General features: G+C 33.1%; 2 protein-coding genes across 2 annotated transcripts; one reads left to right on the forward strand and one right to left on the reverse strand.

Annotated features, from left to right (window-relative positions):
* Positions 1-15096: 15096 nt before the first annotated feature.
* Positions 15097-16299, forward strand: LOC129232570 (uncharacterized). The gene has a single exon (XM_054866702.1). It carries the CDS (start codon positions 15172-15174, stop codon positions 16297-16299), a length of 1128 nt encoding a protein of 375 aa, XP_054722677.1. The 5' UTR covers positions 15097-15171.
* A 1245-nt stretch (positions 16300-17544) lies between these two features.
* On the reverse strand, positions 17545-20737 carry LOC129232571 (uncharacterized). Its single transcript, XM_054866703.1, has one exon. It carries the CDS (start codon positions 20735-20737, stop codon positions 19340-19342), a length of 1398 nt encoding a protein of 465 aa, XP_054722678.1. The 3' UTR covers positions 17545-19339.
* Between the last annotated feature and the right edge of the window lie 3981 nt (positions 20738-24718).

Below are 24718 nucleotides of genomic sequence, written 5' to 3' on the forward strand. Positions count from 1 at the left end.
CCGTTTGAATTTAAAAGACTTCAATTTCCGATACGTCTTGCATTTGCCATGACCATCAACAAATCACAAGGCCAATCCTTAAAAGTTTGTGGTTTAAATCTAGAACATTCATGTTTTTCACATGGTCAATTATACGTGGCATGTTCACGGGTCGGAAGACCATCTGCGTTGTTTGTTTTTGCGCCTGATAATAAAACAAAAAATGTCGTGTATCACAAGGTACTTAAGTGAAGAGCAACCTATGTACTAAAATACAGAAATAATAATGAATGATTAATGCAGTTATTTAATTTTTTTTTGTATTTTTTCCAAAAAAAAAAAAAAAAAACACAATCTGCTTATTTATTGCCATTAAGGCGGAACAAAGTTCGCCGGGTCAGCTAGTGATTAATATTTATTTTAACCTATTATTGTGCGAGAACTGAAATAAATATTTAACCCGTTGCCAAAGGACAATAAGAAAGCCACCTCTGCTTTTTATAATGAAATTTCCTACTGTGATATGTCAATTGAGAATAGATAAAACGTAGAGAGTGAGAGTAAAGCCTTCATTTCTTAAAAGCAACGATTTTAGTTCCCGTGATATATTTTAAAGTAAAGTACTGCAAGGATCACGCAAAACGTGTATTCTGTCGTCGTAGTTGAACCATGTGACCGGATTGCTGCTTTAGGTTTTCCTAACCAAATGATCAGAAAGTACCGTACCTAGCCATCACCGTACTAGAGTCAATGCCTGTTAACTGGCAGCGATACATTTGATGACGTAAGCGCAGATCGGCCAGTTTACTTTTAAAATTTCTCTTCAGTTCAACGAAAATCTTTTTGGTCCATAAATGTGTTGCCTAACTTCGCAAAGGAAGTTACTTTTTCGTTTCCAAAGGAGAGCAAAAAACGTCATTTTTGCCCTGGATCTATACGAAGTGATTCATTGGATGCTAGATTTGGGGAATATTGCTAATTAGCTGAATCATAATAACATAAGACAACTTTGAATCCGATTCATATATGTGGCTGCAGCAGACTGTAAATGAGTCTTATGTCTCCATGACAGTTTTGTAGCATTGTGAATGATTATTTTTATGATGAATTGCCGAATAAGATGCATATAAGTAATCTGTCTCATCTTATTGAAGTTTTACCTCAAGTACAAGGACATAATGATGACAAAAAAATGTGATTCTGTGTTACCTGTTATATTATAGTTAACTGGACATTGCATTTTCTACATTAAAATTTCAAGTGTGATGTCGGCTCAAGAAAAACTGACCGTCGATAGAAAATTATCTTTGAATTCCTCGCATCATTAGATAAAAAAATCCTGACATAGAGGGCTAATTTACCTTTATCCCGCATGTAAGAAATGTAGTAGTTTTGTATAGTTACAGCATTAGGTATTCAAAAGTTGCTACCTTATCCAATTGGGTAAGTATTTTTCAAGTGTTCATGTAGGGAGTAAAAACTTCCCAATTGACAATGTTATCACTCATTGAGTAGATTTTTGATTTGTTTCCCTAGCCAACAGTCTTTGAATTAATTTAATTCTATGGTATTGTAAATAAAAGAAAGTTTTATCTAATGAAGCCTGTTGTATTTTGAAAAGTCGTTGCTGTTGCTACGTCTAATATGTCTTAGAGACGAAAGTTTCTGACGTTGAAGAAACAGCTTTAAGATTTCTTTAATTTAGTTGGCGATTTATTTCAGAAGAACCATTCACGGTTTTCATTTAGCTTGTTTTATGTTTGGCGGACAATTTTCTTTTTAATAGCTTAATTCAATCATTAGGCGAACTACTTTTTATTTTAACGCAACATTTAGTCGTATTTAATGGTTCGTTGTATCATAAGTCCATTAATAAACAAAATAATGCATGGTATCGCCAAAAAAAGAAAGGAATTTCCTTGTAAGTTTAATCAAACTTGGCAACAAGTAAATAAAATGAAAAATAATCCCCTAGATGGAAAAATATGCCTTTTGAAACTGTACTTCTGCTACACTAATACCTGTAATACCTTTACGATATATATTTTCTGTATAAATAATTTTGAATAATTTTGAAATTTGAAGATTTTCCGTTTTCTTCTTAATAAAAATAAGAAATGTTTGCTTTTGATTTAATTGCTTGCGCATTCAAAGAAGTAAATCTTTTTACCTTTCTTGAAAAGTTAAGTGTTCATAATACCTTCCTTATTAAAAGAAAGGTCATTTTCATGGCCAAATATTTTATTCTATGTTGAAGGTGAAGACGTGAAAAGCAATACTGTGTCAAATGACGCACTATAACAAAAATATACCGCCATAAAAGTTGCATCATTAATTAATATTAAAAGTTCCATAGAAATGTAAAACTCGAAAAAGAGGAGCAAACATGAACGAAATTTTCTTGTTTCGCCAAGGTAGAAAATAAACAAATTGCCAAGTAAAGTGACGCACCTATAATAAAAAAGTCTTTTTGGCGGATGATTATTGATGGATTTTTTAATGTTGGCTTATTTAAGTTTCAGGATTATTTTAATCAACTATTTATGTTATTTAATGAATTAGTTTTTATTTAGCGGATTTTAAAAGCTTAATTTAATTGTTTGGTGGATATTTTTTCATTGTAATGGAGAATTTAGTCTCATTTTATTGATTGTTTTGTTAAAAATTAAAAAAAAAAAAAAAAAAAAAAACGTACATAGATTCGCCAAAGTAGTTTCTATGTAATTTCGGCTAAAAATTGAGGCAAAGAATATCAAAAATTCTCGCCAAGTTAAAAATTGCATCAAAGAAAATCATTCTAAAATTTTCAATAATTTACATTTTTGTGACCTAGTGCGGTGATGACCTAGCCATCACCGCACTAGAGTCAATGCCTGTGAACTGAAAAATGACGTCATCAAGCATCGGCTGATCGTCAGCCATATTACTGTTTTACGGAAATCTTGTTACATGTTAAATTTTTCATATCACCGCTTCTTTTAATCTCCAAGTATTTGATATTTCAAAACAGGAAATCAAAGTTGGATTCAAAATCAGTAGTAAGCGATAATTTCCCAAAATTACAAAAAAAAAAAAAAAATGTAAATTATTGAAAATTTTAGAGTGATTTTCTTTGACGCAATTTTTAACTTGGCGAGAATTGTTTATGTTATTATTTGCCTCAATTTTTATCCTAAATTACATAGAAAATACTTTGGCAAATCTCTGTACTTTTTTTTATAAACAAAACAATAAATAAAATGAAACTAAATTCTACATTACAATGAAAAAATATCCACCAAACAGTTAAATTAAGCTTTTAAAATCCGCAAGTAAAAACCAATTCATTAAATAACATAAAAAGTTGATTAAAATAATCCTGAAAACAAACAAACCAACATTAAAAAATCCATCAATAATAATCCGCCAAAAAGACTTTTTTACTATAGGTGCCTCGCTTTACTTAGCAACTTGTTTATTTTCTACCTTGGCGAAACAAGAAAATATCGTTTATGTCCTCTTTTTCGAGTTTTACATTTCTATGAAAGTTTTAATAATAATTAATGATGCAACTTATATGGCGGTATGTTTTTGTCATAGTGCGTCATTTGACACAGTATTGCTTCACCTTCAACAAAGAATAAAATATTTGCCCCTGAAAATGACCTTACTTTTGAAGGACGGTATTATGAACACTTAACTTTTCAAGAAAGGTTAAAAGATTTACTTCTTTAAAATAAAAAGATTGAATGTGCAAGCAATTAAATCAAAAGCAAACATTCCTTATTTTTATTAAGAGGAAATCAGAAAATCTTCAAATTTCAAAATTATAAGTATACTACATATATATTTATACGGAAAATATATATCGTAAAAGTATGGCAGGTATTAGTGTAGCAGAAGTATACTTTCAAAAGGCATATTTTTCATTTTATTTACTGTTGCCAAGTTTGATTACACTTACAATAAAATTACTTTTTTTGGCGATACCATGCATTATTTTGTTTATTAATGGACTCATGATAAAACAAACCATTAAAAAGGACTAAATGTTGCGTTAAAATAAAAAGTAGTTCGCCTAATGATTGAATTAAGCTATTAAAAAGAAAATTGTCTGCTAAACAAAAAACAAACTAAATGAAAACCGTGAATGGTTCTTCTGAAATAAATCGCCAACTAAATTAAACAAATCTTAAGGCTGTTTCTTCAGTGTCAGAAACTTTCGTTTCTAAAACTTATTAAACGTAGCAACAGCAACAACTTTTCAAAATACAACGACAAGTTCTAAGACTGTTGGCTAGGGGGGGGGATCAAAATTATACTCATCGAGTGATAACATTGTCGATTGGCAAGCTTTTACTTCTATATGAACACTTCAAAAATACTTACCCAAGTGGATAAGGTAGCAACTTTTGAATACCTAGTGCTGTAACTATACAAAACTATTACATTTCTTATATGCAGGATAAAGGTAAATTAGCCCTCTCTCCTCTCTATCAGGATTTTTTTTTATTTAATAATGCGAGGAATTCAAAGATAATTTTATATCGACGGTCAGTTTTTCTTGAGCCGACATCACACTTAAAACTTTAATGTAGAAAATGCTATGTCCAGTTAACTATAATATAACAGGTAACACAGAATCACATTTTTATTGTCATCATTATGTACTTGTACTTGAGGTAAAACATCAATAAGATGAGACAGATATTACTTATGTGCATCTCACTCGGCAATTCATCACAAAAATAATCATTCACAATGCTACAAAACTCGTATTGAGCCATAAGACTCATTTACAGTCTGCTGCAACCACATTAATGAATCGGATTCAAAGGTGTCTTATGTTATTATGATCCAGCTAATTAGCAATATTTCCCAAATCTATCATCCAATGGATCACTTCGTATAGATCTAGGATAAAAATGACGTTTTTTGCTCTCCTTTAGAAACGAAAAAGTAATTTCCTTTGCGAAGTTACACAACACATTTATGGACCAAAAAGATTTTCGTTGGACTAAAGAGAAATTTTAAAAGTAAACTGGCCGATCTGCGCTTACGTCATCAAATGTATCGGTGCCAGTTAACAGGCATTGACTCTAGTACGGTGATGACCTAGCAACATTTGTTTCTCGGCTGAATTCCATCTGAGTTTTGGCACTAATGTCAAGAATACTTTAAAGATTATCTAACTAATCAGTACGTTATTTAAGAGGAAGATGATGGAATTTAAAGACGAAAATTACAACAGGGTAGTTCTGTATACAAAAGATCAGTGCAGTGGAAGAGCTTTATCTTCGGTGGAAAAGACAATTTAGGCAATATATGAAGCTTAAAAAGTTTTGATTCGAAAAATCGGTCGGAGTTGGCTTCTCTCACTGATCGGCTGGATTCCAGTAACGTGGCGCCTTGGCGACTTTGGCTGTAAACAATAGGGTTGAAAGAATTCTTTTTCGTTTTTAAAGAGTTTTTAGTCATTTTAGTAGAAGAATGTTTATTTTACATCGGGAGGGGAGGGATGAGTGTTTTTCGCTTATTCAGACTTTTTTACCTTAATATTTTTTTAAACGATATCCTTTCGATTGTTTTATTCTTTTTCATATGGGGGATGTTGCAGCGGGATTTCCCGTTTGTTCTAGATGGGTACAGGAACTAACCATTAAGTACGGGAGAAAAAATAGTTAATAAAGCTCACAAAAATTAATAAAACAACTTCTCAAACAATTAGATAAATCAAGTTGTAATAAATACGCATTCTGACACCAAGCAGCTTCAAATATTTCTTTTTACTTAATTTTTTCAACAAAACTGTTCAAACACTTGACAGTTTATTGAAATTTTTTAACTTTTCAATCTACAAAGTTTGAACAGAACAACGTCTGTCGAGTCCTCTAGTTTCCTTAATAATATTTAATTTCTAAAAACCTTAACTAGTTCGTTGCGTTATTATTGGAGTCGTAATGGTAACCCATTCAGCGCAGGGGGGGGGGGGAGCGCAAGAGGAACGAGAAAATTACACTATGTTAAAATTTAACAAAAAATCTTTTTTTTTGGGGGGGGGGGCGTACTTATGTATGCTATTGGTAATTAGGTTATTTGGTGACATTTATTAACTCTAAGTAAAACTTAACACTTATACTTAAATGAACTATCAGAATACAAGTAAAAATAATACTGGTAGTAATAGGACAACATTTGGTGGAATACTCATGTAATAAATTGAAGGCTAATTGCTTTTTTGCAAAAGATATTTGTATTACTGTTAACTTTCGAAGTTTGGTTCGACCGAGCTTGAATATAATTAAAAAAACTTAGGATTTAGAACACGAATTGAACACTCAACAATGGCTAGCATGTTATGTAAACATTCATTGTGCATTTGTGATGTCACACAAGGCCACTGTTTGTGTTTCAAATTTAACGCAATTGAATAATAGGAAAACTTAATTATTTTCTGCCAAGTTATTTTATACATTTTTTGCATATACTATCGATAACAGGCAATGAAACTAGAACTTGTGACTGAAGAAGACACTCCTATTTCTTTACAATAACGCGTTACCGGAAATCTCAACTTCCGTAGATATTTCTTCGTATCTGCATCTTGCATATACTTAGAAATAATAGGGTCATAAAGACAGGAAGTTTGTTTAAAAAATATAGAGTAAACTGTGATACGAAGGTAAGAATAGTGAAACTAGATCGGATATTGCTCATGAAAATAAATGTAGGGTAATTATGCAAAAAAGCAATAGATTTTGAGCGACAGGAGTAAACCCAGGAGTTTTGGTTAAAAACCTGGAACATTGGGAATTAAGAAAATAAGCTAACTCTATAATTTTTCACGTTGATATATTAAACTTAAAGCAAGTTAAGCAATACTTCTTTTACTGAGAATTCTGGTATGTTTTAAAATCTAAACAACAAGTCGTTTGTGTAAAATCGAATAAATTCTGAAAGTATTCTTGTTAAAGAAGCTTTATTTTATTTATTTTGTTTAAAAAAATTCACATTTTTGTTGATGCCCAAAAACTAACTTGTAAGCAACTCCCTATCAATCAACCTCTGTTAGTTGACCACTAAAGTAGTGCACAACAAGTGGTCAACTTAAAGGTTTCACTGTACCCTTATGCTGTAATGTAATTTCAGAAGAATAGAAAAGAAAGCTTATAACAAACATGATGAAAAATTACTGTCATTCACTAAGCGTCAAAGCAAGGTATAAGCTACGGCATTTCTTTGTTTTACCTTTTTCATCCGCCATTCGACAGTGGCTGCAGCGTCACCTGACAGTATTCATGTGACGTCACTGCGGGTAAAAACAATTCACCAAATATCCTAAATAAACAAACAAACCACTGACGTAGACCGGAAGTAGCGAGTCTTATTTCCGGTTAAGCGCCAATCTCCATTGCTAGAGATAGGTGTTCATAGCGAAAGCGATTTTGTTGTGCTTCTTTAAAAAGCAGAATAATGTCTTCTGCGTATTTCAATGCATTAAGGCTGCTCTTCAGTGGGGAAGAAAAACGATCTCGCTTGAAAATGGGCCTTTTCTTTAAACGAAAGCAGTGTACATCAGTGAAATGATTGACACTTCAACAGCCAATAGAACGAACGGTGACCGATGAAAGTGTGGATCATGTGACCTGTCACATTTTGCAGGGGGACAGACCGGACGCTCCCCCTGCTGTGCAAGTCAAGGGAGGTATAGCTGTCGGCGAAATGAAACCGCAGCTTTTTAGACCCTTCCAAGGAAATTCTAGTTCTTTCCCTCTTGAGTCTTGACTACATAAGTAAAAGAAAAATAACTCAATGTAAAAGGCGCGAAATTTTACATTGCCGCGCATTTTGCAATCCTACTTGTGATATTAATTTATTTGTATTCGCGCTAAAATTAATTTTGAAACAAAGATTTTTTCCCCCATTAATACGGTTTCAGATCTCATCTAGGAAAAATTAACGAATGAATGAATATTTGCAATAAATAAATTCATAAATTATTTTATTTTTAGAAAAATGTTCGTTATTGAAAATTGATGATTTCAAAAAAGGAAGGAAAAAAAAGATAGCCCGCATGACCACACTGAATTTTAACGAAATGAACTCCAAATTCTAACCAAAAAATATTCTTTAAAAATGGATGATCCTACTTAATATATTTGAAAAATCGAGTGCCGAATAAAACTGGAGACTAACTAGTTATCGGTTGGCGAAATTTTTTCGCTTCCTCTGCCTGTTTGCCACTCTCCCCAACCCTATCCGAGTTGCCAGAAAACATTCTTCTTAAAAATGAAACTAGATCCTCTTTGCATAGTTAATACTTGATTGTACAATAAACATTAATGCCACTAATTAGTTACATTAACCTTTATTTGAACTGATAATATTTATATTTTAGTGCTAAATTAAATACTACTTTGTTGGTTAGTTACCAGTTTTACAAATGCAGTGGCGAATAGAAAAAAATGTGGCTACTATAATTGCCTTTTCTCACCACTGGTGACCAGAAAATTCCCCTAATCTTTATCTTTGAATCCTTTTCTTTTTGAAAAAATATTTATTTATTTATCTAATTTTATATGTAGATGAGAAGGCTACGATAGCATTTCTCAAGGGGTTGTTATGGTGAAAGTTCTTTCAAATTGAGCATAACAACGGCAAAGTCGCGGACGGCTACGGATAAGGATTTCCTGAATTTGAAAAATTAAAGATTTTTCTGTGATCTTTGTTTGTATGCAGGGGTGCTCACCCTGCTCCAAACTCAAAGGCAAAAATCACTCCTTCCCCCACTCTCAATGTTTGTAAACTATCTTGCGTTGAAATTTTGGAATAAAACTAAACCTAGCACTTTTAGAGTTTCAGATTCCCAGTTACTAAATTCGGCAAAATACATGAGGTATTACATACACTATATGACCAAAAGTATTGGGACACTTTCCAAAATTCACAATTTTACGGATTTCTTGAGAAATAAAAGACCAATTGCTCTCTGCTCTGTAATTTTTTTTCTCATGAAAAGTATACTCCAGACGTCAAATCCAATAACAATTAAGTCTGCTATTCATTTAGGGGACCAGCAACAAATAATCCGTTCTTATCATGAATCACTCTAACGATGGCAGGAAAGTGTTGCCAGTTTGCTAACAATCCCTTACCATTCGTCGCCTATCCTAGAATTATAGAAATTCGGCTCATTAGATCGCTGATAACTTTTTAAAATTTAAAGAAATTGCGGTGGAATTTTTTTCATGGATTGTAGGATGTATCTGAGCTTTGAATTATGAACGTTATAAATTTCTATCTTTCGATCTTTCGTGCATGCGCAGTGAAAAATTAATAGCTTTAATTGTTCATATTTCATCAAATTTTCAATATTTTAACTTCAAATTTTATTATTATGTTTCTCTAAAATGCTGTCAAATATTCTAAAAGTTTAGTAACGTTTGACGAAATACTCTACGTAATATGAGGCGAAAACCGTCAAAAAATTTTTGCATTTTCGGAAGAAATGCTTATATTTCCATGGGTATAAGAGATATTTTCACAAAAATATAAAAATAAGTTTTTGATAGATTTTTAACTCATTTCTGAAAATTATAGCTTATTCCCAGCAATTTGCAATGAAAAATGATCAAAAAACTTTTTTCCTCAATTTGTTGTCGGTCCCCTAAATGAATAGCAGACTTAATTTTTATTGGAAAATGACAACTAGAGTATACATTTTATGCGAAGCAAATTATAGAGCAATTGGTCTATTATTTCTCGAGAAATCCCTAAAAATGTGAATTTTTGAAAGTGTCCCAATGCTTTTGGTCATATAGTGTATATAATGCTTCTACTTCAACACATTGAGTTTTTATTAAAATTTCCTAATAAGTCTTGTGAGTGTCTGATCCTCGTTAGTTGTCATAATAAATATTAAGGGTTGTCCTTTTTCTCAGGAGGCACGAAAATATTACCTACATGTATATCTGCCTGAAAAAAAAAAAAAAAAAAAAAACCTCGAAATACTTAGGTGAAAAAAAATCTCAACGCCTCGCTCTGCCAGATTTTAAAGTTTTTATCGCTCTGCCTCGTTTTCATGCATCTTGCATTTAATGAATCAATAATAAAAAATATAAAAAGGGCAAGAAACAGATTTGCAGGAAATACATAAAGTTAAAACAAAAATGAAAATGAACAGCTTGCATTTAGGAAAGCAATTATAAGTACAAGTAAGGGTTCACAATTTAAAAAGAAAAAAAAATCAAGACAAACTTTTTCTTTTTAAGTTCTTCTGTTACGCACTTCTGTGCCGAAAAATTATCGTATCGTGTCTTCAGTCACAGAATAAAATGAATGTTCTAATCAAATGATTATCAAGTAATTTTCATTCGTATAGAACAAAAATCTTTTTTGAGATCCCACATTTTCTATTCTATTGACTCCTAATTCCTAATAATATGTAAATACAGCGAGAGAAAGGATTTAGCTTCTTGTTTAGGAGAGGGAACCATTTCGATATTTAATTAACATGATCTTTATCGTAAGCATACTATTTACTCAGAAATTACTCCCTATTTTCCCAAGCCCTCTGTTTGGGAGCTATGCTTTTTAATTTTCACGAAAATAAAATTTTCAAAATGCACTTTTAGACGAACTCTGGTAGTATTTGGAAGTAAGTAAGAGAGTCCTGTGATCTTCCACCAGCAAATTTTTGAACTTGAAACGCCAAAAACACAATTTCAGGTTCTTCAATTATGTTGGGAAACGGGGAGTTCGGAAGGACCTGTGATCCCGTAGCCTACATGTCAGTAAAGTATCGCTAGGTGTGGACCTAACCTGGCAACATTGTGAAAGCTACGTTAGATCTTACATTACAAAACTGCTATGTTAGATTCGATCCACCCCCAACTATACTGTGGTAGGAATAACGTTTCGACCGAATAAGAAACGCTACACGACCCCATTTGGGGTCACGACCCTGGGAACCCACCCCTGCTTTAAAACAATTTTTTTTATACTACATTCATGCTTTAAAGAAATGCAGGTATGTATCATTTTTCTCCTTAGAAAGTTTTCAAAAGAAAAATTCAGTGAAATCCTGTTACAACGTATATCAGTACAACGAAACACCCGTTTCAACCAAATAAGTTTTCAATCCCGATTTTGAAGTTCATTGTTACTGGATTTCACTGTATTATGAATTACATGATCAATGTGTACATACCGTCAAACAGTACCTACCCACCATCTTTCAACGAAATTCATTTTTTCTCGAGTTTTAAACCAATCAAAGAATGGATATTTCAAAAAAGCAAAAAGTACACAACAACGGATAGAGGCTTGAAAATACTCGGAAAAAAATTTACATGAAAACTTCAAAGGAATTTGTAAAACCTTCATGCAACTTTCCCCGCAGGTTAACATTGGATCCGTAGGCTTTCAGACTCTCAGTGAAAATGCATCCTTAAATTTGCGTATAAAGTAGCATTAATATACATATTTATCTTTCTTTGGATGCACCAGCTCCATTGTTTATGCCTTCTTGATGTAGTGAAAAGTAATGGGGGTAGTTGCATCCCCAGAAATAGAAATATTCATTAATGCTATATTATAAGCATACTTAAGATAATTTTAATCTTAATAATATCCGTGAATTAATTTGAATAACACGGAAAGGTTCTTCACTGAAGGTCTGCGATGCACCTCACGCAAAATGCGATACTTCCTTTTTTTAAAATTTACAACGTGAATTTTTTTTTTTCGGATATAGGGTTTATAGGTGTGAGTCCTATACTCTGGTTTCATGCCAAAAAATAAGAGAAAAAATTGTAAAACAAACCCTTAGAAAAAAGGATGGATTTTGATGATTTTAAAAACATAAGTGGTAATACCCCCCATGAGTTAACCAATTTCCTCCATATGTTCTTGCGTACAAACGTAGCCCCTCTCTAGCCCCTCAGAAAAGTATTAATGTATAATATAACGATCCCTTCCCCTCCAAATAAAAATAATGGCTATGAAACACAAAAACTGAAAAAAATTGCGGACGACATTTCCAAAAAAGCGGGACGTGTGAATGGGAAAAGGTGGTCATATTTGGATTCAGGAGGTCATTTAGCACAAGAATTATCTCCAGAAGCACTCTTTAAAAACTATATCCTTTCTAAACACAAATCAAATCGTGAAGATGTTTCCAAGCATGTGGATTCACTTTCAAAAGCACTCATTCATTCCTTCATTGAAAAATGCCTCCGGAAAAGAGGGGAGTAGTAAATGGAAACGGTCGTTTGCGCTAATGATTGTAAATCTTATACACCTCATCCGGTTTTTCCCCTCAAGAAAGGAGGGATCGGTGGTAGGCGTGGCTTAGTAGAGAAATTGAGCTATTTCGAAAATATTTCAGATGGTTGGAACTCCGATATTTTTTTAGAAATGGTCGCATCATTTCAAACTTAGTCTCAAAAGAGAGCTGGAAATATTTTGCGTGTTGGGGCGTTCTTAAAATTTCGATAGCACGATTTGCAGCTTTTTTACAGAGCGAAAGGTCCAACAGTACCTCGTTTTCGAAGAAATTCATTTTTTCTCGAATTTTAAAAAATCGAAGAATGGACGTATCAAAAAAGTAAAAACTAAAATACACAGACATAGGCTTGAAAAATACTCAGAAAAAAATTGACCCGAAAACTTCAAAGGAATTTTGTAAAATAACCTTTAACTTTCCCCGTAGGTTAGCATTGGATCCGAAGCTTTCAGACTCTCAGTGAAGAGCACCCTTAAATAAGAAAGACAAACTTAGTTATTGTTAAAAATTATCTTTCAATGGCTGTGACCTTACCTATCCTTTAGTAGATGGATGGCGAATCTATTGCTAACGATTGATGTTTACAGTGTTCAGGCAATTTTGTTTTCTTTCAGTTCTAGGTAGAATCATGTCTTTTGCGTATTTTAATGCATGAAATGAGTATAATAGGCTTTGCTATTCTCAAAAATTGTCGATCAACGGATCTGATTTTCCTGATCCTTTAAATACAGAAATAAGAAAAAAAAAAAAAACGAGTCTTTGTTTGTCGATCATTACCGCGATTTCAATGATAAGCATTTATGAATACCTCCTAAACAGAAATAAAGTTGATACAAAGTCTGCTTTCAAGAATCACAAATCTACTGGATTGCAAGTACGTTGTGAATTGTAATTCCTATTCTTAAGTTGAAGCTATTTTTTTAAAGATGGAAGCTTTTCTGCACTGTGTTCACACAGAATGGCTATGACAGGGAGTTTTGGTGTCATATTCAATCAATTCTCCTGTTGTAGCTTTTCAGTTCACACACACTTATTACAGTTGCTACCTAATTTTCAGGTTTGATATTTAATATATTTTATTACATATTTGTTCATCACTTTTTTTTTGTTTAATCAACTTGCTTCTGTAGCAAGATTGATAGGCATAAAAAAAAATTGAAAGATAACAAAATTTAAATTTAATCTCCGAGTGCTTTCTCCTGCGTTAAAATTGCTTTGAATGTAATGATACTATACTATAACTTTAATTAATGTGTTTGTTTACCGATTGTCGAATATCTAAATTTGTTTACAATTAGAGCGCCTAATATTAAAGTACCGTCAATAACTCGAAGTCCCAAGAGACGGGCTAAATGGTTCGAGTTATTGATAGTTCGAGCTATGGGAAGTTTTTTTCTCATGAGGTAATGAATAGTGGTTCTTTATTTTAATCACACAAATCAAACTGTTTGAAACCCGTCAAAACACTGGAAACTTTCAGCTTTGCAGGAAAGCAAATAAAAAATTGTTCAGGTTGAGTTTTTCTAATAATCAATTTAATATAGATCAATATAGATCTTCACACATTACAGTAAAAATACAAAGCTGATGAAATTAAGGTGAATTTTTCCAGCTCGTAAATACCTCGCACAAAGTGTGTTTACTACATAATATTCATTAAGATTCAATCCTTTCGCTTTAAAGCATTGGCTTTGATTCGACGATCAGGACCTTTAGAAATTTGAAAATCTTTATTTCTGACATTTTATTTGCTCCTGTCCTCATGCTGTACCCGAAAGCAGAACAACATCCCCTCTTTTTACGAAAATTTTGCGCCTTTGAAATTCATGATTAATTTTAAAAATTCAATCAAATTACAGATACGTAAACAGAGCAATTCGTCGTTAGAAGCAATACAAATAAGACTTCCGCCGGAAGTTTTGAGTGACCCCGTGCAGCCCTGCCACCTAGTGTTCAAAAGAGTAAGCGTGGCTTGGAATTTGGTGAATAACATTAGCATTTATGCGGCTTATAAACTTCTTTCTATTTAGAAATGAGAGGTCTTTTAAGCTTTTAACTAAGAAACGTTGTAAAAGAATGATGAATCATTCATTGAATACGAAATACTCTCTTTATTATCGTGCTTTCATAGATTTTACCCTCTTTGGTTCCTCATCAGAAACAAGGTGTAAACTCGAATTCTCGTTTTACTTTTCCCTTTTCTCGGCATTTTTCATGCATTCATTAGTCTGTTTAAGCCCTAAGAATGTTCATGATGCGTAAGAAGTCCAGTAATCATTAAATAAAACGAGGTTTTTTTTAACACTACTAACACTGCGTAGTTGGTCAAAATACCCGCAGACGGGCTGCTGATAGGACCGTTGTCAAACCGTGAATAAGGTCCATTGGAGTTACGAATAGAATCAATGTCAGCACCAAGCATTTGCCGCCGCGCCAAATGCGATGAAATAGTAAATTCGGAGCCACTGTGTATACGCAACAGGAGCAAAATTTTCGTCTGCTGTAGTAACCACAATGCAGTTCATTTGACATTGGCTGGAGAGGAAAGCCCTAACGCCGATATCTCTGCATCTTAACAGCGCAATTACATCAAATGTAATGTAGCATAACCTAAATTGTAATTGTTTGGTTTGTAAACAAATTTGGCGTGATCAAGGTATTCAATATGAATACATAAGTAAAATACTATGCTGAAAATAAACAAAATAATCAAAACATTCAAATTTAGATGTCTTATAATTCAAAATAAGAACAAATTCTGAATTCTTATTCAATCTTGATTTTTAAACAGGATGACAAATTTGCCCGAAACTTCTATTTTACTATCTAGTACATTTTTGAACGTTCCGCGACACTCACATCCGACTTTGAATCCTTTTGAAAAGAAAAAAAGTGAAAGAACGCGACAACTGCTGGAAATAAAACGCATGCGGTTGCGGTTGTTGAATGAAAGATATTTATTTTTTAAAACTATAACTAGAGCTTGTTTTTTTCGCAAACAAAGACGTAAAAGTCCATTTAGATTATGGGAAAAAGTAAAATTAAAACTCACTTGCAATCAATGGTTGAAATACTTTAAAATGAGCGAAAATACCTTCAACATTTTATCAAGTACACTAAAACTTTATCTGAACAGTGAAGACATGTTACATTTGTCAAATGATAAAAAGATAGCAATTGCTTTAATATCTTTGGCTTCTGGTAAAAGTAATAAATATATTGGCCACATGTTTTCAGTGTCTAAATCTGATGTTGCAAATATCATTCAAAATATTTCCACTGCAATACTGAAGTTGATGCCCAAACATATTCAAGTTCCTAATGAAAATTCCACTAAAAATATTGTAAAATCTTTTGAAAAAAGGTGGAGTTTCCCTCAAACAACTGGTGTTCTTGGTAGTGTTCATATTCCTATACAGAAATCATGTTTGCCTGAGAATGCTTCCGATTATGTGAATAGTGTTGGTGGCTTTTCAATGATATTGCAAGGCATAGTAGATGCATCATATTTATTTTGGGATATCAATGTAGGTTGGCCAGGAAGTGTGCCTGAATCTCGTGTATTTACTAGTTCAAGTCTTTGGTTGAAAGGTCAGGAACGTACACTTTTACCTGATTATCCAAGGAAACTTGGGAATGTTGATATACCATTATTCATCCTTGCTGGTTCCTCATATCCACTTTCACACTGGGTTATGAGGCCTTTTTTAGTAGAATCTTTGTCAGAGGATGAAAAGAAATTCAATGAAAAATTAACTTTTGCTTATAATGCTTGTGAAATCGCTTTTAAGAGGCTCAAAGCAAGATGGAACTGTCTTGTCAATGGAAATATTTGTGCAATTGAGGATTTTCCTACTGTTATCAGTGCGTGCTGTATACTTCATAACATATGTGAGGAACAAAAAGAAATTATATGTGATGACTGGATAATTAAAGCTGAAACTTATTATAAACAACCTATTCCACAGCTTTGCAACACTGTAATAGGACCACAGGCTGAAAATTTTCGACAAGCGATTAAAGAACATTTTGTTTCTAGTGAAGGTCAAGCCTAGACTTGTTAATTTTTAAATTTGCCAAATTGTCGGCAAATTTTTCTGAATAAGGAATTTTTGGGAAGATTACTGTGACCTCCCATCGGGGCACCCCTGAATGTGAAACGTCATATTTTCTTCATAAGCTTGACAGTTTAAATTTTAGAAACACTTTTTAAAAAGAAATTTTGCTTCTTTTTTAAGGTGGAAGGGGCAGCAGATTTCAAATCTGCCTAGGGGCGGCATGGAGCTAAATTAGATTCTGGCTACAGCATAGCATAAAAATTATAATGACCATTGACGCACACAAGGGAGGGGTCCAGGGGGTCCAGACCCCTCCCATAGGTCTTGCTCCCCCCCCCCCCCCCGATTGATTATGATTCTATTTATTTTGTACATAGAATAATTTTAAACAAAGGTCTCAATACTTTCAGTTGTAATATGTGAAAAAATAAAATCCTCATGTTAAAATATTTTTTTTTTTAATGTTGTGCACTTTTCCTATAATGAATTGTTTGTAAGAAGCAAAATGGTGATTATAAATGAATACTCTGCAATAACCATGCTTTCAGTTTTGTAATTACAAATTAAAATGAGATTCTATGAACTTGAATCCATTTTTCAAATATGAGAAAAATAAAACATACATTAGTTTGCTCTCTGGTTATTTAAGTATTTTCATTTAAAAATGCTAATTTAATTTCAATAATTTATTTTTACTGTTCTTCGTTCCCAATAATCGATAAAATCAAGCCAATATGTTTGACAGCATATTGGGGTATGATATGAGAATAAGGCTCTTGACCTTGGACCCACCCCTTGTAAAATTCCTGTGTACGCCACTGATAATGACTTTAAATGCAAGATATATTTATGCAAATTAAACCTTAAAATAGTATTTCAAATAAGGATTACTTATTCATAATATTGTTACCTTATTTCTACCTTATGCTTAATATTTAGTAGTAAATTTTTAACATGTGAAAGGTTGTGCGGATTTCAGGTCAGTGGATTTTAGAGAGTTAACTGTACATGTTACTTATAGTGGTTACTTTGATAAACTCAGAGATGAAGTGTTTATCAACATACTCAAGTGCTAGTTTAACACTCTGTGGTTTCCTAATATTATTTCATATCTAACAAACAAATCTGTTGTTCTTGAAGTCCTGCAAACCTCCAGGAAGAAACAGCCTGTGAGATGCACTAAAAAGTGTCATATTGTACAAAATAAACTTAGAATGTGAAATTGGGCAGAAGAGCAAAGACAGTAATAATAGCATCTTTCAATGTCACATTTAAAATTTTATTCAACTGTAACAATTTCTTTGGGCCAAGTATACAGTAGAACTTCAATTATCCAAATCAGTTGGTACTTGACTTCATTCAGATAAGCAAAAATTCGAATAATTGGATTTTAACCAGGGGTGATAGTAGACTCTAGTAAAATTTTATGAAGTCTGTGTGACATTTTCGGGAGCTATGAGGAAGCCCCCCCCCCCCTTCCTGTAAAAACTCTTAAAATATACATACAAAAATAATTAAATCATTGGGGGGAAAAAATTTAAATTAAAAAAATAATAATTCTTTAGTTTTGGAAATTTTAAATCACAAACACCCATTATTTTAATGAAAAAAAAAGTTTTTTTTTTTTTTACTGCATCCATGTTGAAAATCAGTAATCAATATTTTTTTTAAAAAATAAAGTAAAAACCATTTTTAAAGAAACATAGATTTCAATTAAATGAAAAGCTACATGTTAAGCATATTTTTAAATGCTGCACATTAAAAGTCTATAATGACGCCTTATGAGATGGTGACACATCATCCCGAGAATGTTTGCACTGCGTCCACACCAACTTTGCAGAGGGGTTGACAGAATCATTTACCAAATTAGAATGCAATTCTATCTTTTACCCCCTCCAAAACTCTAAAAGCCATTCAGATAATCAGCGATTTGGATCAACAGGATTCAAATAACTGAAGTTCTACTGTATTTTGAAATATACTTTACATAATTATATACATTGAATTCAATGTAAAATTAAATTTAAACATAAAAGGCATAAATTCATGACTAGATATACATATTTTTTTTCTGTCTTATCTTTATAATAAATGTTTCCATGTATTTTAGTCTTCAAAAATCAACTTCAAAAATAATTGAAGAAGGCCCAATGCTGACTAGATTATTATATCACTTTTACAAAATAAGTTGGCAAGGCTGTGCACACAGCTAACTGTATACTCAAATAACTCTGAAGAGGCCTCCAAAGCCGAGTGGTCGTGCTTGTCTGCATGCTGTACAGGAGGTCATGGGTTCGGTACCCTGGGTGTGATTTTTGCTCTTTGTGCAGTAAATTTTTCTAGTGTTGCCAATAAAACTTTCGAAAACTTGTCATAGTGAAGCTGGGACAAGGCACATAGTACACAGTCTAATAATTGCATGAGCAAATGTTCTGATTGCACTTGAACTTGAAATGATTCTGAAGTTAGTTTGGAAGTTATTTTTGAATGCTGATTTAAAGTTGTTGAAATCTCTGGTTTTATGCTGTAATATTCTATGCAATATGAAAAAAAAAAAATCACAGAACTTTTGTGATTCTATCAAATAAAAATAAGAAGTTTTCATGCATTTAGAAATTTTACTCTTCTGCTGTTACATCCTGCTTCACAGTTCAACTGCTTTTATTATAATAATCTGTATTACAGTTCTCGCATGATTCAAAGTTGACCTGAGTGGAAAGTTAGTTTAAAACCAGGTTATTATTGCATTTTAAGTGGTTTTTATAATTATTGTTTCTTAATTTTGGCTAACTATATACACTACTTCAGGTGTTTTTTACTCAGTTTTAAAATAGATGCTTTAACACTATTAAAACATGAGTGGATCAGCCAAAAATAAAGAATTTGTGGATCAAAGTTACCTTGATTGACTGTAATTGTGATATTAACGTTTTATAATTTAGTTTTTAAAATGTTTTTGAAATTTATGTGACATGTTTCTGCCATGAACAATTTTCTTTTAGCAGTTTTTCAGGATTGCAAGTATTTAGAAATAGCTCTACTTGCTCCATTTTTTCAAAAAATGTTCTTTACTTTCATAATGCTTCTTTAAATCATCAATATTTTTTAAAAATATGTTGCAAAGAGAGCATTTTTGAATAACTTCAGTTTCCATCGCCATTTCTTTTTCATTTGAATTAGATTCACATAGTGTGGTGCCTTTCATGCACTTGTCAAAATTTATCTCCGAATTCACATCAAAAAATTTAACATTAAGCCGATCTGCCGTAATTACATCCAAATTTTCTATACTGGGGAGAATCAAGTCAGAAAGATTTTCTGATGAATCCCGCAGATTATTTTCCATTTTACTGTCAATTTTGGAGTCACTACATTCCGCTCGAGTCCCATTATTTTGTTGAATGTTTGAAGCATTTTCCTCTTTATCTGTTGTAGAATCTACAGCATTTTCCTTGCTGACATTTTCATTCAAGCTGTTGCTTGTACAACTACTGCCAAAAAAATGCTTTCTTTCCACTTGTTTCTTGTGCACTTCACTTTTCATATGCTGGTCATAAGGAACTGGTCCAGAAAATGTTTTATCACATACTTTGCAATAGAGTTGATTAATCCCTAGAGGAGCAAAAACAGTAATACCAGGATTTTCAGAAGTATTGGATCCAGGATTTGAGATTCCAACTTTGCTTGAATTTTGAGCCAATTTCTTCTTATGACCATTACTTGCTAAATGCTGATGATATGGCTCAGGACCTGAAAACATCTTGTTGCAAAGGTCACAGCTTTTATAATATATTTTTCGATTAACACATTCTTGCAAGTTTATTAGTCTGTCATCATCATCTTGCATTTCCATGAAACTAGAACCATTTACATCTCTTCCTGTGGAAGCAATTGCATTTTTTTCTTTCTCAGCATCTCTTTCTATCAAATTCTTGCTTGGATTTTGAGCCAATTTCTTTCTATGCCCAATACTTGCTAAGTGTTGCTGATATGGCTCAGGACCACTAAAAATCATCTTGCAAGTCTCACAACTTCTGTAATACAACTTTTGATTAACACATTCCTGCAAATTTATTGGTTTAGCATCATCCTCTTGCATTTCAATCAAACTAGAATCAATTTCATCACTCCCTTCGGAAGGACTTGAACATCTTTCAGATGAATTTTCATCAGCATCTTTTTTCATCAAATTCTTGCCATGTTCCAAGCTCTCAACATGTTTTTGGTAGTTGGACAGTGTTTTAAATGAAATGTGACAGGTGTTACATGTAAATAACTCGCCAACTGAGAGCAAGTTCAAAGCATCAGGCTTACAGTCAGCACCTTTTAGTTCTTCTAACTTTACTTTTTTCTTATGTTTTTCACTTTGCATATGCTGCTGATAACAAACTTCACCAGTAAAGGTTTTACCACATAGAATGCAACTCCAATTCATGTTTAAAATTTAACCTGAAAAGAAAATATAAAATAAGGACTTATATAAACCAAGATCTTAATTTCAAGTCAGTATTACAGACCTTAGGTGTTGAAAAACTTTACAAGATATTCAGTTTCTCAACCTTAGATAAAAATATTGAACAAAACTACCTTTGAGCACAAACATTTATTGGAGATTTTATTACAAACAAGCCACCTGTGGCAAGCAGCTCACTTGCCTTGTTTCATTATTTGCTTTTGGTACCAGTTGGCTATTCCAGCATATGTCTTCACTGACTGCTGAATAAGTAAAATAGACAGGTTCAGAAACTCACAGATTCATAACATCAGTATAATGTACAAGAATTTGAGAGGTACAATTGTGAGAAACAAATATATTTCTTTTAGATGCAAGTTTGTATTTCAAATATTTGTTGGAATGCACACATAATAGTATCACCCCCTCCCCCCAACATTCAATTGAGTACATACAATGGCGTAGCTAGGATGGGATGGTGAGGCAGTCCACCCCGGGCGGCATATTTTTTGGGGCAGCGATTCAGCACCTTTGATGGGGGGAAAAAAATCTAAATTCGGGAATCATACTTGAAATCTTGAAATATTTCCGTAGTAAACCCCTGAACCTTTAACGTACACTAACACAGACTTAAATTTTAAAACGTAAATTTCGGAAAATATTCCAGAAAAGACCTTGACTTCCTAACGTCACCAAAAGCTGAAACTAACTTCAGTTTTGCTGAAGATTCAGGAGAGAATTCCATCATCCTAAATGTTACTCTTAACTGCGATTTTTGATGTAAATTTAGAACATCCTCCCCCCTTTTTTTTGTAGGAAGAATACAGATTAAATTTGTTTTCCCTTTTTTCCTTAAATGAAGTTGTCAATTTGTTCAATGATTTTTGACAGTTTAATATATTTGATATGTTTCAATGAAAGGGTGGCAAATAGAGGAACCACCCCGGGCGGCAGAAACTGTAGCTATGTCACTGAGTACATATACAGTGAAACCTGTGTAAGTTGACCACTCGCGGTGCAGTACTTTGGGGGTCAACTTAGACAGGTGGTCAACTTATAAAGGGCGGTAATGTTTTTTTTTTTTTAATTTCTTGCACCATGTATTCATTTTTTTTTTTTTTTAGGAATTCACCCATACTCTTTCTGTTCAACTCCACTTTCATTGTTTAACATTATTGGAAGTGAAACAATAATTAAAAATACTATTCAAATACTTTTGTTATTTTTCCCTTGTTTTTAACTATATTAGACACTGTAGTCTTAGAAATTCCATACATGCCAGCTAATTTTCTCTGGCTTTCTCCATTTTCAATTACTTTTAACATTTCACACTTTTTATTGATCTCAAGTTCCACTAACTTGCTTTTTGAAGCCTTTTTATGTAAAACTTAGAGCACAAAGAGCAACAATCTCGACTCTCCGAGTTCATAAAGGCAAAATTAAAATATCCTATTATCTGTTAATTCCTTCCACCAGAAACATGTAACTTTACTCATTACTCATTAGCAGACCCAGATCTGCGTACCCGCAGTGAGAAGGGCCCGCGTACTTAAACGGTCCTAGAAATTGCTGATATAATGGGGGAAAAAAACTAGCATAAGGCTTATTCGCTTTTCAAATAGACACTGCTGGCCACTAGGGAGGGACCCTACATATTTTGTTGCAGGGGGGCCCAAAATGTATAGATCCAGGCCTGCTCTTTTTAGCAGAATCCCTAGTATTTTAGCTAGTATGTCATCAAAGCATTAAGAACATTCTTTGAAAGGTAGCAAAAAAAAAATTATTTTTTATTATAATAAATAAAATATGCTGAAGAAAGTTTAAAAAAATAAAACCAAGGGGGTCAACTTACAAAGGGTTTTTTACAATACTCCAGACCAAATTTGGCGTGCATTAGTGGTCAAGATAGAGAAGTGGTCAAGTTATGGAGGTTTTCCTTCATTATATGAGATAGGGCTAATTCCGTTCCTGACAAAAGCGGTCAACATAGACAGGTGGTCAACTTACAAAGGTGGTCAACTTTACAGGTTTTACTGTATTACAATTATATGAACCGGTTTGGGGTCAAAATGTCGCCACCGAAATGTCGCGGGACAAAATGTCGCGGCCCAAAATGTCGCCGGTCCAAAATGTCGCCGGCCCAAAATGTCGCCGGCCCAAAATATTGCCAATCCAAAATGTCGCCTGTCCAAAATGTTGTAGATCCAAAATTCGTTTATTCAGTTGGTAAGAAAAATTTAAATGTACAAAAATGATGTTTAACACCAAATTTGCAGAATAAATGGTTACTGCCTTTAATGAATGTCTCCGTTAAAAATGGGACTGGACTAACTGAGTTTCATGATAAATTCTAAAAAGATTATTCCGTTTTGATTCGCAACTCTCGGCTGTTTTTCGGCAAACAAATAGAATACAAGCGTTACGTTATCTTATTTCTTGTGACTCGCTATCTACCAACTGTAAAACGTTCTGACGGCGTTCAGTTCTGACGTTTGCTAAATTATTTTAAACTTTTCTTCAAGAATAGTGTGCGTTTGTATGTGACCGATTTTTTGGGGACATTCTACGTCCAAACCTGTAGTAAGAATTCGAACGATACCCGCAAGTACCCATATATGATTTAGGGCTGCGTGGTTTTTTGCGTCAATTCGTTCAAGATAGTGGAGTAACTGAATGTTTTCATCGATATGCGTGACTATCATTGCTCAAAAAATGATGAACGGAATCAAATAAAATGTTAGGAAGCAGCAGGGGGACAGATTTTGGGCTCAATAACACCAGAGGGTGGAGCAATCGAATGTTTTTTCCTTTCTGTTTTATTATCTGTGATTGATATATCTCAAAAATTAATACAGTAGACTCTCGTTTTCAGCGGGTTTATTTTAGGCGGTTTCGATTATACGCGGTTGAAGATTTGACACCTTTATTTTATTTACGCAGATGAGTTTCGGTTTTACGCAGATGCGGCAATGCAAACAGGTAACATTTTCCTCTCTTTCAAAACCCAAGCTCCTAAAGATTGCAGATTACACGTAACTAACTGCATTTTGGCGTGCTAATAATCGAACTTGGGTCCTTGGAGACATTTTATGTGATTGGTTCCAGAGCTTTTTACATCAGAAGTAAAGTGATTAAAGAGCTTTCAGGAGTGACAAAAGAGGTCAAAATCAACGCGGATACCGACTCCGGTGACACACAACCAAAAACGCTCACATTGAAAATTTTCGAACCATCCGTAGACAATAGGAATGATCTTTCTGATTTGTTAGTGAAAGAAGATTTTATCATGGAAATGACGCAAGTGATCATGGATGAGTTAATGCTAAGCAAAGAATTGGAGGAAAAATTCTTAATGACTACCAAAAGACGTGACTGCTATATCTCAAGAAGTAATGCGAGGATTCATACAAAAATGTAGTATACAAGTGAAATTAAACGAAAACAAGCCTTATTTTCGTTCTAAGTTGAGTTTCGTAATCGTTTACGTGAGTCAGTGTAATTAAATAAACAATGAAAAATATACTGAATTTATATATGAGAGGTTGAGCATGATATCAATAAAATCCAAATTAGCCGTGTATTCCTCTCATTTTTGTAGCATTTTAACTAGCGTGAGTGTTAAATAAAAACTGAGTTTGCATTCTTATATAATTTGCGTAGTAAAAATTCACTAATTAAAACAGCAATTTTTTCTGAGAGAGAAAAACTTATTTGTTTATTATTATTATTATCAATATTCTTTTCTTTCTGAATTACCAAGCTATATTGAGCTGGAACTATTACTTTTTGAAACTCATTTTAAAAATAAGTCTTGGTCAAAATTGATCTGAATAATCACATTGATATCAGTTATTTCACCCTACATTATGAAATTTTTTCTTTTCAATTTAAAATTGGAAAATGTGATTAGCTGACAAGCGCTACTTCGCATGCATGAAAGTATCCTCTTGAAAACCTTCAATA

This window comes from Uloborus diversus, unplaced genomic scaffold (genome assembly GCF_026930045.1).
Source record: "Uloborus diversus isolate 005 unplaced genomic scaffold, Udiv.v.3.1 scaffold_1285, whole genome shotgun sequence".
Taxonomy (NCBI): domain Eukaryota; kingdom Metazoa; phylum Arthropoda; class Arachnida; order Araneae; family Uloboridae; genus Uloborus; species Uloborus diversus.